This window comes from Microcaecilia unicolor, chromosome 13 (assembly GCF_901765095.1).
Source record: "Microcaecilia unicolor chromosome 13, aMicUni1.1, whole genome shotgun sequence".
Taxonomy (NCBI): Eukaryota; Metazoa; Chordata; class Amphibia; order Gymnophiona; family Siphonopidae; genus Microcaecilia; species Microcaecilia unicolor.
This window is the reverse complement of record NC_044043.1, coordinates 74,317,263-74,335,779: the sequence shown is the minus strand read 5'-3', so window position 1 is coordinate 74,335,779 and position 18,517 is coordinate 74,317,263. Positions and strand designations below refer to the sequence as shown.

The 18,517-nt window shown below is 43.5% G+C and overlaps 1 protein-coding gene across 1 annotated transcript in view; it reads left to right on the top strand.

Annotated features, from left to right (window-relative positions):
• Positions 1-18,517, top strand: part of MORN1 (MORN repeat containing 1) — a 265,209-nt gene that overhangs the window by 168,970 nt on the left and 77,722 nt on the right. The window contains 1 exon segment of the mRNA XM_030185675.1: positions 5,871-5,956. Within this exon segment, the coding sequence (XP_030041535.1) occupies positions 5,871-5,956 (86 nt within the window).

The following is an 18,517-nucleotide window of genomic DNA, read 5'->3' as shown; positions in this document are numbered from 1 at the left end:
GTTCCTTTTTCTCTCTTATTTTTATTATTGTCTACCTGTTTTGTGAACCGCTGCGATCTTTTATTTAGAAGTGGGTGGTATATTAAGCAAGCCAGTAAACATAAGACTGAATGATGTATCTGTAATTAGGCCATACAAATTTACATCTATGTGCCATTTGATTTTCTAAGGAGTTCTGATGAAAACGGTAACGGAATTCAAACATTCGTGGGATATGCATAAAGGAATCCTGTGCAGAAGGAATGGATCCTCAGAAGCTTAGCTAAAATTGGGTGGTGGAGCAGGTGGGGGGAAGAGGGGTTGGTGGTTCGGAGGCAAGAATAGGGGAGGGCAGACTTATATGGTCTGTGCCAGAGCCGGTGATGGGAGGCGGGACAGGTGGTTGGGAGGCGGGAAAAACTGCTGGGCAGACTTATACGGTCTGTGGCCTGAGAAAGACAGGTACAAATCAAGGTAAGGTATACACATAAGTTTATCTTGGGCAGACTGGATGGACCATGCAGGTCTTTTTCTGCCGTCATCTACTATGTTACTATGTTACTATGTTCTGTATATCGTTGCTTTGATGCATCTCCTAGTTACTGGACACAACTTTATTTTTTGTTATTATTTCAAAGTTTTAAAAAATAAACTTTAAAAAATTTACAAAAGCATTTATGTTATGCCTATATTTAAAAGGCAAGATAGGCTTCTAGGCATCCAAAACTATCCCAGTAGTGCACAGTTGCATTTATGTGCATGTTCTCTATACAGATATGCATGTATTTCATGCCTAAACATTTGTGTAAACCTCCCAGAGACACCAAATGATTTTTGGGAGTTCTCAAACAGTCATCCCAATAAAGCTCCCATATAGAATAACTATACCATAACCTCAGAAGTGTCACTCATAACATACATAGCATAGTAGATGACGGCAGAAAAAGACCTGCATGGTCCATCCAGTTTGCCCAACAAGATAAACTCATATGTGCTACTTTTTGTGTATACCTTACCTTGATTTGTATCTGTCATTTTCAGGACACAGACCATATAAATCTGTCCAGCACTATCCCTGCCACCCAACCACCGGCTCTGGCACAGACCGTATAAGTATGCCCAGCAATATCCTCGCCTCCCAACCACCAGTCCCGCCTCCCACCACCGGCTCTGCCACCTAATCTCAGCTAAGCTTCTGAGGATCCATTCCCTCGGAACAGGATTCCTTTATGTTTATCCCACGCATGTTTGAATTCCGTTGCCGTTTTCCTCTCCACCACCTCCCGCGGGAGAGCATTCCAAGCATCCACCACTCTCTCCGTGAAAAAATACTTCCTGACATTTTTCTTGAGTCTGCCCCCCTTCAATCTCGTATCGTGCCCTCTAGTTCTACCGCCTTCCCATCTCTGGAAAAGGTTCGTTTGCGGATTAATACCTTTCAGATATTTGAACGTTTGTATCATATCACCCCTGTTTCTCCTTTCCTCCAGGATATACATGCTCAGGTCAGCAACTCTCTCCTCATACATCTTGTAACGCAAATCCTGTACCATTCTCGTAGCTTTTCTTTGCACCGCTTCAATTCTTTTTACATCCTTAGCAAGATACGGCCTCCAGAACTGAACACAATACTCCAGGTGGGGCCTCACCAACGACTTATACAGGGGCATTAAAACCTCTTTTCTTCTGCTGGTCACTCCCCTCTCTATACAGCCTAGCAACCTTCTACTTATGGCCACAGCCTTGTCACACTGTTTCGTTGCCTTCAGATCCTCAGATACTATCACCCCAAGATCCCTCTCCCCGTTGGTACCTATCAGACTCTCCCCGCCTAACACATACGTCTCCCGTGGATTTCTACTCCCTAAGTGCATCACTTTGCATTTCTTCGCATTGAATTTTAATTGCCAAACCTTAGACCATTCTTCTAGCTTCCGTAGATCCTTTTTCATGTTTTCCACTCCCTCCCGGGTATCCACTCTGTTACAAATCTTAGTATCATCCGCAAAAAGGCAAACTTTACCTTCTAACCCTTCAGCAATGTCACTCACAAATATATTGAACAGAATCGGTCCCAGCACCGATCCCTGAGGCACTCTACTACTCACCTTTCTCTCCTCCGAGCGAATTCCATTCACCACCACCCTCTGGCGTCTGTCCGTCAACCAGTTCCTAATCCAGTTCACCACTTTGGGTCCTATCTTCAGCCCGTCCAGTTTGTTCAAGAGCCTCCTGTGGGGAACTGTGTCAAAAGCCTTGCTGAAGTCTAGGTAGATTACGTCTATATCACATCCTTGATTTAATTCTCCAGTCACCCAGTCAAAGAATTCAATGAGATTCGTTTGGCACGATTTCCCTTTGGTAAAACCGTGTTGTCTCGGATCTTGCAACTTATTGGCTTCCAGGAAATTCACTATCCTTTCCTTCAGCATCGCTTCCATTACTTTTCCAATAATTGAAGTGAGGCTTACCGGCCTGTAGTTTCCAGCTTCTTCCCTATCACCACTTTTGTGAAGAGGGACCACATCCGCCATTCTCCAATCCCACGGAACCTCTCCCGTTTCCAATGATTTATTAAACAAATCTTTAAGAGGACCCACCAGAACCTCTCTGAGCTCCTTTAATATCCTGGGGTGGATCCCGTCCGGTCCCACACACACTCTCTTCGGTGAACGGTGCTATATCTACTCCATTTTCATTTGCACTTTTGCCAGTCCATCGTGGTCCTTCTCCAGGATTTTCTTCTGTGAATACAGAACAAAAGTATCTATTTAGCAAATTTGCTTTTTCTTCATCATTATCTACATAGCGGTTCGCAGCGTCTTTCAATCTCACAATTCCCTTATTTGTCTTCCTCCTTTCACTAATATACCTGAAGAAATTTTTGTCACCCCTCCTTACATTTCTAGCCATTTTTTCTTCCACTTGCGCTTTCGCCAGACGTATCTCTCTCTCTTGGCTTCTTTCAGTTTTCTCCGGTATTCCTCTATGTGTTCGGCTTCTTGAATTTTGGTGTATTTCAGGAACGCCAACTCTTTAGCCTTTATTTTCTCGGCCACTTGCTTGGAGAACCATATCAGTTTCCTTTTTCTCTTGCTTTTATTTACTCTCCTTACATAAATGCTTGTGGCTCTATTTATAGCTTCTTTCAGCCTGAACTACTGTCCTTCCGCTTCTTGTTCGTTCTCCCAGCCCATCAGCTCCTTCCTCAGGTATTCCCCCATTTTACTAAAATCAGCACGCTTGAAATCTAAGACTTTGAGTTTTGAGTGGCTGCCCTCCACTTCAGCTGTTATATTGAACCAAACCTTTTGATAGTCACTGCTGCCCAGGTGGGCACCCACTCGGACATTTGATACACTATCCCCATTTGTGAGCACCAGATCCAGTGTCGCTCCCTCCCTCGTGGGTTCCGTCACGATTTGTCTGAGCAGAGCACTTTGTAAAGCATCCACTATCTCTCTACTTCTTTCCGATTTCACAGACGGAACCTTCCAATCTACATCTGGCAGATTGAAATCTCCCATCAACAGAACCTCTTTTTTCTTTCCTAATTTTTGAATATCTGCGATCAGATCTTTATCTAGTTCCTCTAATTGTGTCGGGGGTCTGTAGACAACACCCACGTGGACAGAGGTTCTATCCTCTCTTTTTAAGGTGATCCATATTGCTTCTTCCTTTCCCCAGGTCCCTGTCATTTCAGTCTCTGTGATATCATTCCTCACATACCAGAGCTGCTACTCCACCTTTTTGACCCTCTTTATCCTTCCTAAATAGATTATAGCCTGGTATGTTTGCATCCCATTCATGGGAACCATTGAGCCACGTCTTCGTGATTGCAACAACATCCAAGTCTGCCTCCAACATTAGGGCCTGAAGGTCATGAACTTTATTGCTTAGACTGCGAGTATTTGTGGTCATCACTTTCCATCTACATTTCCTGGTATGTGTTTCAACATTAGTGATTTGGGGGTTTCTTATCTCTTTGGGTACCTTCATATCTTTTTGTTCCACTTTTATTGTTTTTTCTTTGGCTACTTAGTTCAGTAAAAATTATACACCCACCTCATCATTGGTATATGGTAATATATTTGCTGTCAAAAATGTTTCCTTTTTAATTGTGTAAACAGAGGCACTTTGTATCTGTGCACTTAAATTTTATGCCCCTGAACAATTTTATAAGACATTTTCTGCATGAACATGTGGGAAATGCTTTATAAAAGTACCCTTTTGTGTCCAGGATACAGGGATTTGCAGGTATACTGTGGGTGATTATCAGATAGTTTACAGATTTGTAAAGTATGTGGACACTTGCTTTTGTATTGAAACTTAACGCAAAGTGCACATACTCAAGGTCCAACCTCAAGCCCTGGAGTATTGCAGCTTGTGTGTTCTGCATGATTTTCTACTGTGAAGGTGTGGGAGTTTCTGCCCTTTTGGAGAGACCGAGTTGCTGTGGGCAGTGTGACTGCAGTGTTCAATGAAGAGAGCCTTTCTCTAGTTAGGGTAAACAGTGAAAGAATAGAAGAACTATTTAGGGTTGCAAAATTATCATTATTTGCTCAGCTAGAAAGCCACAGTTATCCCTGTGCACCAGTCTTTTTTGTTGATTTGTTTTAAGTGTGAGGCAGTAGGTTCCAAAGATGGAAGAAAAGAGCCTGAGCTCCAATGGTCAAGTAAGGCAAAGAAAAAAGCACAATGAAAGGCCGAAGTAAAGATAAATCTACACCTCCTTTTCAGCAAAAGAAAGAACATTGAGAAATCATTTAATTCAGTAAACTTACCTTTTCTAGAGAGTGGTTCTAGGTGTCTGCACCTGAAAGACATAAAATAGATCACAAAAAGAATCAATTCTTAAGACATACACTATGAAAGAAAGTTATAGCTATAGAGTAGAAGGAAGAAAACAAGATAACTTGTTCAATACTTATCTGATGGTTTCACTGTTGTTCTAAAGATATATTACTGTACCTGTTAAGAGATTATAACTGTTGGTTAATGTTCCACTATAAAAAATTGCTTAAATTTATGTTTATGCAACAAAAGAACCAATTTTGTTAACAACACCACATTTTCTATACCCCAAATTGGGTTTAAATTAAAAAAAAATGTAAGTTACACTTACCATCTGTCTGCTTACTGGGTCTTAAAATCCTTTTAGTTTCCATAGTTTGGAGACGAGGTGAACTGCGAGCTTGAAGTTTTCGGCCATGGATAATGGTAGAGCTTGCAGGGCCCTCTGAGACTCAGCAAGCTACAGTAAGAAAATAAGGGACTAATTTAAAGAAGGTTATAAATGAGGTCAGAAAGGTGCTTGAACTTTATCTTAGCTAGCTTAGGAGCAGATAAACATGTCCTGCTATAGTATGTGCAGCTGGTGTCATTCCTTGTATGTGTGTGTGACTAGCAAGTTAGTTACTTCTTCCATTAAAGGCATGGTTGAAGAGTCAAGATTTCACCTGTTTCCTGAAGTAGAGATAGTCTTGTGTTAAGTGAAGTCTTTCAGGGCGTTCATTCCAAAGTGTGGGGGCTACTCCAGAGAAGGCTTGCTGGCATTGTGTCCTTTGTAGAGAGTGTGTTTAGGGATACTCCTTGGGAGGACCGTAGTGATCCTGGAGGTGTGTAACACTTATCATAGAAAAATTATTTCAAGAATGGAATGAAAGGAGAATTATAGTTAAGCAAACTGAATTTTGTGCTTCTGATGGCCTGGAGCTTTCTGGCAGCCTTAATGGATGAAATAAATGTCACTGGAATAAATACAAAGCTTCAGTTGTTTTTTTGTCACTTAGAAAAGCAAATAAACCTGAACCTCAGATTGAAAGTTGTCTTTGTCAGGTTCCCTGAGCAGTCCAAAAAAATGTGCTTTCTTTTTTCCTTTGTCACTGCAGAAAGGAGGCAAAAAGCCAAATGGCAGGATATGTACTGAAAGAGCTGAGAAAATGACAGTCTCGCAAGAGAAGATTGGAGACAGCAGGTAAGTGTGAATCAGTATTTCTGTTACTCAGCTGGGGATGCTTTCATCTTACTGCACTGCTTACTTCCCTACAGCAAGAGGCTGCTAACAAGGACTTCTATTTTGAGAAACCATCCTGTTTTCTCTGACTGCTGTTGGCATTACTATCCTGCAATATTGTCTTTCACTTTCTATATCAATTTACTATCTCCACCATGATCATTTCTGCTGGATTCATAGACAGAAGTGTATTATGGGCACTCACCTACAACAGGGATTTTAAGTATATGTGTATGCAATTTTTTAAAACCCCTACATGGTAACTATTTCACTGGTCCAGGTGCTCCAATGTGACACAGATACCACATGCTCTGTAAGTGGCCTAGCAAGTACACCTAATGACAGGTGTCAACAAATGCAGTTCACTCTGAAAATACAATCAATTAAAGCTTCACACATTCTGCTAATCAATAGCCACAGCCCTATTACAACAGGAACTGAGATGCCGTGCTGAAAATAAAAATGAGTAAAAATAAAATGTCAAGTGTTTAAATGGGTAAAGAGTGGGGATGCTTCAAATAGAGACTTTCCATGTAGACCTGCAGTGGTTTCCTTTGGAACTGTCTGTAGTGTTTAATGCTCATTGGTGATTTTATTGTCATCATCCTTTAGCTACATACCTTCCTCTTGGATAATTCAGCCACACCTTCTGCACTTCCTTGATCCAGCTGCTAAAGCTTTGAGTGGAGGCAGTGGAAGGAAGTCCTCACCTCCAGAGGCAGCCCATTGGACAAGCAAGGAATTTGTCTACCATTTGTAAGGAAGCCAGCCCAGTACATTCTTCCTGGTCTGATGGGCCTGTCCTTTGTCTGGCTTGTATTCAGTTCTGCTTTTTTACTGTGGCTACCTGCTTAATTCTTTCTTACTTACCTGCTGTCTAGTCATCTTTCTGTTCCTGGTTCTTCCTGCTTTACCTGCTTGTCATCTATTACTACTGCTACTACTTACCAACTTATCATTTTTTTAGTGCTAATAGATGTCTGCAACACTGTACAAAGACTCATACGAGATGGTCCCTACTTGACACAGATTATAATCAACAGATTATAATCAATAGATAATCTGTATTGAAGACAAACAGGACAAATAATAGATTATGAGTTTCATATATTATAGAAATGATTAAAACAACATGAGTACTGAATAGATGAATAACGTGCTTTTAAGAGTTAAAAGCAGCATGAAAAAGGTGGGCTTTTAGCTTGGATTTGAATAGTGCCAGAGATGAAGCATGACACGCTGATTCAGGAAGTCTATTCCAGGTGTATGGCACAGCCAGATGGAAGAAACAGTCTGGAGTTGGTGGTGGAGAAGAAAAGTACAGATAAGAGTGACTTAACCTGATGAATGGAGTTCCCGGAAAAGGGTATAGGGAGAGATAAGAGAGGGGATACTGGGGGTGGACTGATAGTGATCTGGTCCTCCAAGCATTAACCACCTATCAAAAATGGTTAAACTGGATTGAAGCTAGGAAGAATGGGCCCCCTACTGCTGTGGGTCCTGGGCACTGCCCTATTGTCCCAATGGTCAGTCCATCCCTAGGAGATACTTAGGAGCTGCAGAATGAATGCACTTGTTTAAGGAGTTTGAACTGTATACAGAAACAGATAAGGAACCAATAAAGTGACTTGAGGAGAGGGGTTTTGTGAATGTAATGCCACTAGTAAGATCAACAAACTCACAAACTACAGACCTGTTGCCTCAATACCATTACTGACCAAAATGATGGAGGGACTAGTAGCACAACAACTAATGGAATACCTAACGCATTTCACAATCCTTCACAGCTCTCAATCAGGCTTCAGACCACTTCTCATCACTGAGACAGTCATAACCACCCTAATAACAAAATTCAGAATAAGTCAAGGCCAATGAATACTAGTTCTTCAATTTGATATGTCAAGCACCTTCGACCTAGTAGATCACACAACACTAATGACTTGCTCGGCAACATAGGAATCACCCATTTTATTCAATGTCATTGTGGCTCCACTCGGCAGGAAACTGGAAAAAGTGGATTTAACCCATTCATATACGCTGACGACATCACTATCTATATACCCTTTAATAACAGCACCACTGAGATACTGGATAAGATTAAAAAAGGGCTGGATCTAATGGAAAATTGGGTCACAACGTTCAAGCTTAAACTGAACCGAGACAAAACAAAACTTCTTGTTTTATCCAGCTTGCACAATCCAACCACTCACCAAAACCTCACATTAGATCAACAAACGTATCCAATCAAAACACAACTTAAACTACTGGGAATCAACATTGATAAACACATGACTCTCGAAAACCAGGTGTCTGCAGTCATATCAAAAAGCTTCTACACGTTATGGAAACAGAGAAGGATCAGAGACTATGCTGATAATGTCTCAACTGGACTACTGCAATGCCACATAAGTAGGGTGCAAAAAGAGCATACTAAAATTGCTGCAGACTGTCCAAAACACGGCAATGAGATTGATATTAAAAAAATGAAAATATGAAAGAGCAACCTCATTACTCAAAATGTTACACTGGCTCCCAATCAAAGCGTGCACAATCATTTTCAAAATACTGTTTGGCATGTCTCCAGATTACGTGTTTAACCTGATTACGCTATCACCAAAAAATGCAAACCCAGGAACCAGGGGATATCTACTACTCCACCTGCCTAACTGCAAAAACATAACCTACAAATCCATCTACATGGCAAGCTTTAACTACCTGGGCTTTAAATGGTGGAACTCAATCCGCAAAGTCACAAGAAATATCACAATCTACCTTCCATTCAGAAAAGAGCTAAAACCACTACTTTTCAAGAAATTCTGTGACTAAACAAATGCGAACTAATAATAATCCAATGCCATTCCGCAAGAACGCTGTTCTACACAACTTCAAATTGTAACCTTATATTTTAGCAACTGCTATGCATCAATGTAATCTCCCATAAATGTTAAATATAAGCCACATTGAACCGAAACTCATTTTTGGATAATTGTGGGATACAAGCATGCATGAATAAATAGATGAATAAATAAGTACCAAAAGCCACCCTAAAATAATGAGTCTTTATCAACTGCTTGAAACACTTACCGTATTTTTCGGACTATAAGACGCACCTAGGTTTTAGAGGAGGGAAATAGGAAAATTTTTTTTCCTTTTTCCCTCCTCTAAAACCTAGGTGCTCCGGTGCGTCTTGTCCGAGTTCGGGATCGCCCTCCCCCCTGCCCTGTCACCACTTCTCCCTACTCACGTCACGCGATCTTCCCTGGTGGTCTAGTGATGTCAGGGCAGGAAAGAGCCCCCTCTTTCCTGCCCAGCGCGCTGCTCTCCGTCCTCCTGTATGCTGCCTGACGGTCTCGGCGAGATTCAAAATGGCCGCCGAGAATTGAAGTCTCGGCGGCCATTTTGAATCTCGCCGAGACCGTCAGGCTGCATACAGGAGGACGGAGAGCAGCGCGCTGGGCAGGAAAGAGGGGGCTCTTTCCTGCCCCGACGTCACTAGACCACCAGGGAAGATTGCGTGACGTGAGTAGGGAGAAGTGGTGACATGGCCGGGGGGAGGGCGATCCCGAACTCGGAGGGAGGGAGGGAGGGAGGGAAATCTCTACCTTCGGACTATAAGACGCACCCCCCCATTTTCCTCCCAAATTTGGGGGGAAAAAAGTGCGTCTTATAGTCCGAAAAATACGGTATCTCACAGCCTGCAAAGAAAGAGGTAACTCATTCCACAAAAAAGGCACTCTTCCTGGTAAACGCAAGACTAAGCCTTAGTCAAATGTGAAACTGTAAGTTATAACTGAGCTTGTAAACGCAAAGAGCACCCCGAACATAGGGAAAAATCAGCTCTGCCAACAAAGCAGAAACCTTTTCTACAGCACAGTCCCACTACTTACCAAAACCTCATAACATATCAACAATCTTACACAATCAATACACAAATAAAAATACTAGGAATTATTCTTGACAAACATCTGACCCTTGAAGACCAAGTTGCTAAAATCACGTCAATAAGCTTCAAAACACTATGAAAACTGAGAAGAATCCAAGACTATTTCCCCAGACAGTCATTCCATCTTATAGTACATACGTTGATATTGTCCCAACTAGACTACTGTAATGCAGCATATGTAGGCTGCAAAGAAAACCTACTAGGATCGTTGCAGACTGTCCAAAACACAGCAGTGAGACTGATATTCAAAAAGTTAAAATATGATAGAGTAACCCCACTACTCATAATGCTACATTGGCTCCCAATCAAGGCCAGACTATTTTTCAAAATCAGCACAATCATCTTCAAAATACTATATGGCATATCACCAGACTACATGCTAGACATGACCAAACTATCACCAAGAAATGCAAACCTAGGAACTAGAGGTTACCTACTACTTTACCTGCCTAACTGCAAAAGCGTACTATATAAGTCCACCTAAACATAGAGATTTAGCTACCTGGGCTCAAAATGGTGGAATTCAATTCCCATAGTGATAAGAAGCATCACAAACTACCTCCAGTTCAGAAAAGACCTAAAGACCTACCTCTTCAGGAAATTCTGTGAGTAAAATATGCACTTATAATTCTGGAACAACAATACACAACACAACCTCTAACTGTAATGCATCTTTTCATTTAAGAAATGAACTTAAGACATATCTTCTCAAGGAACCCAATGACTATTCCATATACACCAATAGTTATCTTGCCAACCACTGTAAAACACAGTATCATACAACCTGTAAATGTAATTGAATCTCTAACAACTGTTAAATGTAAGCCACATTTAACCAAAACTCTTTTTTCTGGCTAATTGTGGGATACAAGTATGAATAAATAAATAAGCCCTATGTGTTAAAACCATTATCTTAAAAAGAACCCTATATCTAACCGGCAACCAATGATACTGTAAATATAAATGAGTAACATGATCATATTTATAAATCTTTCCCAAAATATGAATAACTGTATTCTGCAATGTTTGTAACTTTTTAAGATGTACATTAGATAACCCGGCCAACACAGAGTCCAGTTGAGACATAGACAAAGCATGTACCAGAGTTTGAAATGAAGGCTCATCAACACAGCCATGAAGTGAAGATAGCTTGCAAAGTGTTACATAACCTCTACAGAGTAAGCCATTTACATGGACATCAAAAGTCAGCCAACAATCAATCAATACATCTAAATATCGAAAAGACTCTACCACAGCTATAGGCTCATCCAGAAACATCTCTGAAGGACCCCAGCCTGGAATTTTCTCTGCCTCCTGCTTATCTGGACCATCCTAGCCTTTCCATCATGCTCTTCCAATACGCTCCAACAAAAGCCGTGGCAGATTTTGACAATAATGGGCAGAGCAACAAGAAGTAAAGATCCTCTCCTTCTTCCTGTGGAGGAGTATCAGTGGATTGGGGAGAATTTGAAGGGTCAGGTAGACTTCCAGGAGTTCTAAGCAGCATTGCTTTTTTTGTTGGGGTCTGTGCAGGTTTTGTTGCATTTTAAAGACAGGCAAACAATCAAAGTCTAAATTTTTGGGGGGTGGGGTGGGGGTTTGAATGGCTGCCAAAATATTATACATGGTGACCCTGTGATGCAGAGTTAGTATACTATCTGCCTTATTTTCGAAAGTGATGGGCGCCCATATTTCGTCCCAAATCGGAAGATGGGCGCCCATCTCGCAAAGGCGCCCAAATCGGTATAATTGAAAGCCGATTTTGGGTGTCTTCAACTGCACTCCGTCATGGGAACGAACAAAGTTGACGGGGCGTGTCGGAGGCGTGGTGAAGGCAGGACTGAGGCTTGTTTATCGGCCGAGGAGAGATGGCCGCCTTCGGCCGATAATCGAAAAAAAAGGCATTTTTACCGGGAATTTGGGTCACTTTTTCTAAACCCTTTTTTCTCAAGAACAAGCCCCCCAAAAGTGCCCCAACTGCCCAGATGACCACCGGAGGGAATCGGGGATGACCTCCCCTGACTCCCCCAGTGGTCACTAACCCCCTCCCACAACTTTAACAACTTTTTTTTCCAGCCTGTATGCCACCCTCAAATGCCATACCCAGCTCCATCACAGCAGTATGCAGATCCCTGTAGCAGTGGTTAATGGGTGCAGTGGACTTCACCCATGTGGACCCAGGCCCACCCCCCCCTAACTATTACACTTGTGCTGGTAAATGGGAGCCCTCCAAACTGCCCCCCAAAACCCACTGTACCCACATGTAGGTGCCCCCCTTCAGCCATAAGGGCTATGGTAATGGTGTAGAGTTGTGGGCCACTCATATGTGCTACTTTTTGTGTATATCTTACCTTGATTGGTAACTGTCATTTTCAGGGCACAGACTGTACAAGTCTGCCCAGCACTATCCCCGCCTCCCAACCACCAGCCCCGCCACCTACCACCGGCTCTGGGGTTTTGGGGGGGATTTGAGGGGCTCAGTACCCAAAGGAAGGGAGCTATGGACTTGGGAGGTATTTTACTTTTGATTTTAAATTGTTACAAGTGCCCCCTAGGATGCCCGGTTGGTGTCCTGGCATGTGAGGGGGACCAGTGCCCTATGAATCCTGGCCCCTCCCACGACCAAATGCCTTGGATTTGTTCGTTTTTGAGCTGGGTGCCTTCGTTTTCCATTATCGCTGAAAAACGAAACCGCCCAGCTCAAATTCGCACACATCCGATGCATTTGCCCGGCACAAACCATATTATCGAAAAAAAAGATGGGCGGCCATTTTTTTTGAAAATACAGTCTGTCCTGCCCCTTCATGTACCCGTTCTCAGACATAGACGCCCATGGAGATGGGCGTTCACGTTCGATTATGCCCCTCTATCTGTTTCTCTACCACTCTCCTACCCTGATACAATTAATTTTCTCACAATTATATGGCTATGAGAAAGTTAATGTACTTCAGTGCTTGGGGTATATGAGCTTGGAAACTCATTGTCTCTCATATTTAAATAATTAAAACGTGCTTAATTTGTTCCTGAACCACATGGTAGCAGCAAATTTTCCAGTATATCACCAACCTAAACAGTCAGCCTATGCCTCTGAGCACAGAGAGGAGAAATTAGACAATTCTAAGAGTCCCTGGAGGGGGTGGAAAGAGGGGAAGGGAATGAAAGAAGCATGGCTACGTGCCACTCTCCCTGCTGCCCTCTCAGATCCTCTGCGTCAAGTCTCCCCAAACAAGTAAGTCACACACTGCTTTTCAGCTGGCTTGGAAGGAGATGTTCCAAGAGAAAGAGACTCGGGGAAGGAAAATAACAGATGCACATGACATTTTGAAAAGCAGGCACATAATTTTACCCTCCTCACCTGCCTGCACAAAATAATAGGTGCAAAATTAGCTGAAAGTGACAGCATACTTTGCAGCTGCATGAGCTGTGTGAGCATTGCCCCCCATTTTGCAGATGTATTACGTGATCATCTTTAACAGACAAAATTATGTTAGGATTTAGTTAGTTTGAAGAAAGCAGAAAGACAATGGGTGTGAGAGAAGGAGAGGAAAAGAGAAATGAAAGAAAATAGATGAGATAGAGCACCACTCTTTCTGACTGAATACATCTGAAGAAGGAATCTGTGTGATTTTGAAAGCTCATAGACAGCATGTGGCCAATTATTAGATTGCTACGGTAAAAGATAACACATCTTGCAAAGAATCCAGATGGAGAATGGATGCTCAAAACTCCAGCACTGTACTAAACAGCACCGGAAAACCACCACCACAACAGCGCGGGGAAGGAACTCCCTAATGCTCAACACTAATGACATGCAAATTTAGGCGCATTGTTAGCGTTGAGCATTAGGGACTTCTGCGGGAGGATTGTGCCTGGGCATGTGCTGAAGAGCTATATGTCAAGCACAGCTCTTCAGCGCATGCCTGGAATGAGAGGGATGAGGAGGGAAGGAGGAGGAAGAGGTGCCATCCAGGGACGGAAGCCAGAAACGTCATCTGATCTCCATCTAGGAGGCACTTCCCCCGTTAGAAGCAGTATAATTTGTCTCCACATGTCTTGAGATATGTCAAGGGTTTTCTATTTTGTCCTAGTTTAGGATGAAGGTTTCATTGATAGTTGGAAGAATTACTGTTCCTACCCCCTGATCCCAGCTGCTTCCCCAGCCTGGTAAATTTCCTCCACTGAACTGCAATGCAGAGTACCAGTCTTGTAGACTCCAGCAGTAAAGTGTTTCTTCTGGTCTCCCTATTCCTCCCTATGGCTTGGCACAACCCTAATGCCAGCTCCGAGCTGGCGAAGGGTTTGCTGCAGGAGGAGCGCACTTGATTGGCGCACTGCCCACTGAGCATTGGAGAGGAATATTGAATGACATGTTTAGCATGCATTTGCATGCTCATTGCAAGATGGTGAGCTCGTTGTTTCACGCACTCCCCTGCTCTGAGTATTAGGCGCTGTCAAATGTGGGCACTAGTCCAGCGCTAATGACCTCTTGTGCCCGCATTTGCTTCTGGGCATCGAGACCCCAGTTTGCTACAGGATGAAGAACACTACTAGGACTATGTATTCTGAGTGGAGGCTCCTGACTTATTTAGGCATTAACTAGAAGCTATGCATTCAAAAGTAAATTATACAGGCCACTGGTGAGTGCTAACCGAGACACACAGTGAATTTCTGGTTAGTTTCGTCTTGTATTCCGTAGAAGGTTTGAACAGAATTTGATGTGTTTCCTTGAGTCAGTATATTACTTGGTTTTCAGTCTGCATGTATAGAGGTGGCTTTAGAAAGGGCATACAAATCAAAACTGAGACTTTCAGGTCAAGGTGTCTCAAGTTCCAGCGGTATTTTAGAACAGGATCTGTCAACATAAAGCCTGTTGTAAAATACACAGAGAAATGGATGTTTATGTGCTGGTTACATGCGGCAGGAATATTCATTTTAGAATCAATGCGAAGAAATGCAAAGTGATGCACTTAGGGAGTAGAAATCCAAGGGAGACGTATGTGTTAGGCGGGGAGAGTCTGATAGGCACGGACGGGGAGAGGGATCTTGGGGTGATAGTATCTGAGGACCTGAAGGCGACGAAACAGTGCGACAAGGCGGTGGCCGTAGCTAGAAGATTGCTAGGCTGTATAGAGAGAGGAGTGACCAGCAGAAGAAAGGAGGTTTTAATGCCCTTGTATAAGACGTTGGTGAGGCCCCACCTGGAGTATTGTGTTCAGTTTTGGAGGCCGTATCTTGCGAAGGATGTTAAAAAAATGGAAGTGGTGCAAAGAAAAGCTACGAGGATGGTATGGGATTTACATTCCAAGACGTATGAAGAGAGGCTTGCTGACCTGAACATGTACACCCTGGAGGAAAGGAGGAACAGGGGTGATATGATACAGACGTTCAAATATTTGAATGGTATTAATCCGCAAACGAATCTTTTCCGGAGATGGGAAGGCAGTAGAACGAGAGGACATGAAATGAGATTGAAGGGGGGCAGACTCAGGAAAGATGTCAGGAAGTATTTTTTCACAGAGAGGGTGGTGAACGCTTGGAATGCCCTCCAGCGGGAGGTGGTGGAGATGAAAACGGTAACGGAGTTCAAACATGCGTGGGATATGCATAGAGGAATCCTGTGCAGAAGGAATGGATCCTCAGAAGCTTAGCTGAAATTGGGTGGCGGAGCAGGTGGGGGAAAGAGGGGGTGGTGGTTGGGAAGCGAGGATAGGGGAGGGCAGACTTATACGGTCTGTGCCAGAGCCGGTGCTGGGAGGCGGGACTGGTGGTTGGGAGGCGGGAAATACTGCTGGGCAGACTTATATGGTCTGTTCCCTGAAAAGGACAGGTACAAATTCAATTCAAGGTAAGGTATACACATATGAGTTTGTCTTGGGCAGACTGGATGGACCATGCAGGTCTTTTTCTGCCGTCATCTACTATGTTACTATGTAATCATAAATGTCTAAAATATCAAAAAGTCAGCATGGGTGCGTGTATGTTTATGTTCTGGGACATACATGTCTACTATAATAAAAAGCACCTCCAATGTTCTGAAGCTGACTCCGTGGCACTGTGGCAGTGTAGGGTTCGTAAGTCTGTCATTCAGCGTTTCATTGGCTCTCAGTGTCCCGCCCTCATGTAGAAACGTTATGATGTAAAGGGCACAAGACTGAGAGGGAAGGGAACGCTGCATAGTTGCCAGGCAAACAAACGTGACGTCACAAGAATGAGGAAGCAATCAACGGTGTGAAAAAATCGCCCAACACGCCTGCCCAGTCCGTCATTGCAACACAATACAAACCCATGGTAGCGGGAAGCGCGCGACACCGCTGACAGTAGCCTGACTCAGAACAAAGTTATCCTGCCCTCTCTCAACTGACAGGTACAGAGCTTAGAGGATGAAAGTGGAGCGACCGCATAGGCGTAAGGCAGTGCAGTGGACGGTGAAGCAGATAAACATAGAATAACTGTCTCTCACAGAGAACTGGAGAAAACTGAGGTTGGTGGAGGGAAACAAGAGGTCGACAGCGGCACGCATCAAAAAGGCAAACACCATTCCTCTGTCACTCACACCAGCAGCCTAGTCCCGCCAGCCCCCCACAGACACAGAAATGGCCTGACCCCCCTTCAAGTCACCCGTCACTCCCTCACAGTTCACAAAACCACTGCCAACCCCCCCCCCCCCCCCAAACATTCACACACACACACAAACCAAACTGCAACAAGCAACAGCTGATCGTTTCCCTTCCGGCATCCCTCCTTCCCTCCCTGTGTCCCGCACTCGCATAATTTAACAAAAACAGGAGGAGGACAGAGGGACACAACAAAAAGGGAGGGGGACCGTGAAACTAGGAGGGGGGACCCTGAAACTTGGAGGGAGGGGACGACCCTGGAACTCAGAGGGAGGGAGGGAGGGAGGGAGGGGATGACCCTGGAGCTTGGAGGGAGGGAGGGGGGGATGACCCTGGAACTGGGAAGGAGGGGGGCCCCTGGCACACACTCTCATTCTTACACACACACTCTCTCTCTCTCACAGACACACTCGCACCCAGTCTCACTCTCTCTGTCACACACACACACTTGCACATTCACTCTCTCTCCCATAGTGTCACTCTCACATACACTCTCTCAAACATACACACTCCGAGGAAAACCTTGCTAGCGCCCGTTTCATTTGTGTCAGAAACGGGCCTTTTTTACTAGTATGTTATAAAATAGCAACATAAATGTTTATGTGCCACATAAACATTTATATCAGTCGTTTTAGACATATAGATGTTTACATTATAGAGCCCAGTATCCTTTGGCAGTTTTGCTTTCCAGGGGACATCAACCAATGTGGGATTAAGGGAGCAACCTCCCCTAATCCCTTTAGTGGAGCACTGCTCAATGAGAGCACTTTTCTGAAAGGTAGACATCATGAATAGCAGGTGTAAATCTCAATGCCAATCTTTTGACATAGAGGTGCATTCTCCTTCTGAAATGAAGAATACTCACCCAAAACATACCCAGACTACATCCCCATTGCCATATGTATATTTTAGAGTTCCCAGAGGAAAGGGGCTAAAAAATAGAATGCAGAGTGCTGTATGCAGTCAAGAAGAGCAATGAATGATGGAGGAATCACAAGCAGATTCTCCTCAGAATAAAGAGATCTTGTAGGTTTTTATGAGATAAGCATATTATACAAGTGTTCAGTTGTCCCTGAGTGAAGAACCTTATGGACGGTGATAAGAAATTTAAACTTCACTCTGTAGGTGAACAAACAGTAGCAATACATGATCAAATTTACAGGCATTAAATTTTAATGATGCTTTTCTGAATAACTTGTAATTTTTTTCAATGAGTAAAGTTTCAGACCATTATATAGAGAATCATAATAATCAATGAAGCTTAGGCCCAAAACGTAAATAAGAGTGTGATAAGCTGCTGAATCAAAATAGTAACGTGATAGTAACATAGTAGATGACGGCAGAAAAAGACCTGCATGGTCCATCCAGTCTGCCCAACAAGACAAACTCATATGTGCTACTTTTTGTGTATATCTTACCTTGATTGGTAACTGTCATTTTCAGGGCACAGACCGTACAAGTCTGCCCAGCACTATCCCCGCCTCCCAACCACCAGCCCCGCCACCCACCACCGGCTCTGGCACAGACCGTATAAGTCTGCCCAGCACTATCCTCGCCTCCCACCACCACCTCTGGCACAGACTGTATAAGTCTGGCCAGCACTATTCCCGCCTCCCAACCACCAGCCCCGCCTCCCACCACCAGCTCTGCCATCCAATCTCGGCTAAACTCCTGAGAATCCATTTCTTCTGAACAGGATTCTTTTATGTTTATCCCACGCATGTTTGAATTCCGTTACCGTTTTCCTCTCCACCACCTCCCGCGGGAGGGCATTCCAAGCATCCACCACTCTCTCCGTGAAAAAATACTTCCTGACATTTTTTTTTGAGTCTGCCCCCCCTTCAATTTCATTTCATGCCCTCTAGTTCTGCCACCTTCCCATTTCCGGAAAAGGTTCTTTTGCGGATTAATACCTTTCAAATATTTGAACGTCTGTATCATATCACCCCTGTTTCTCCTTTCCTC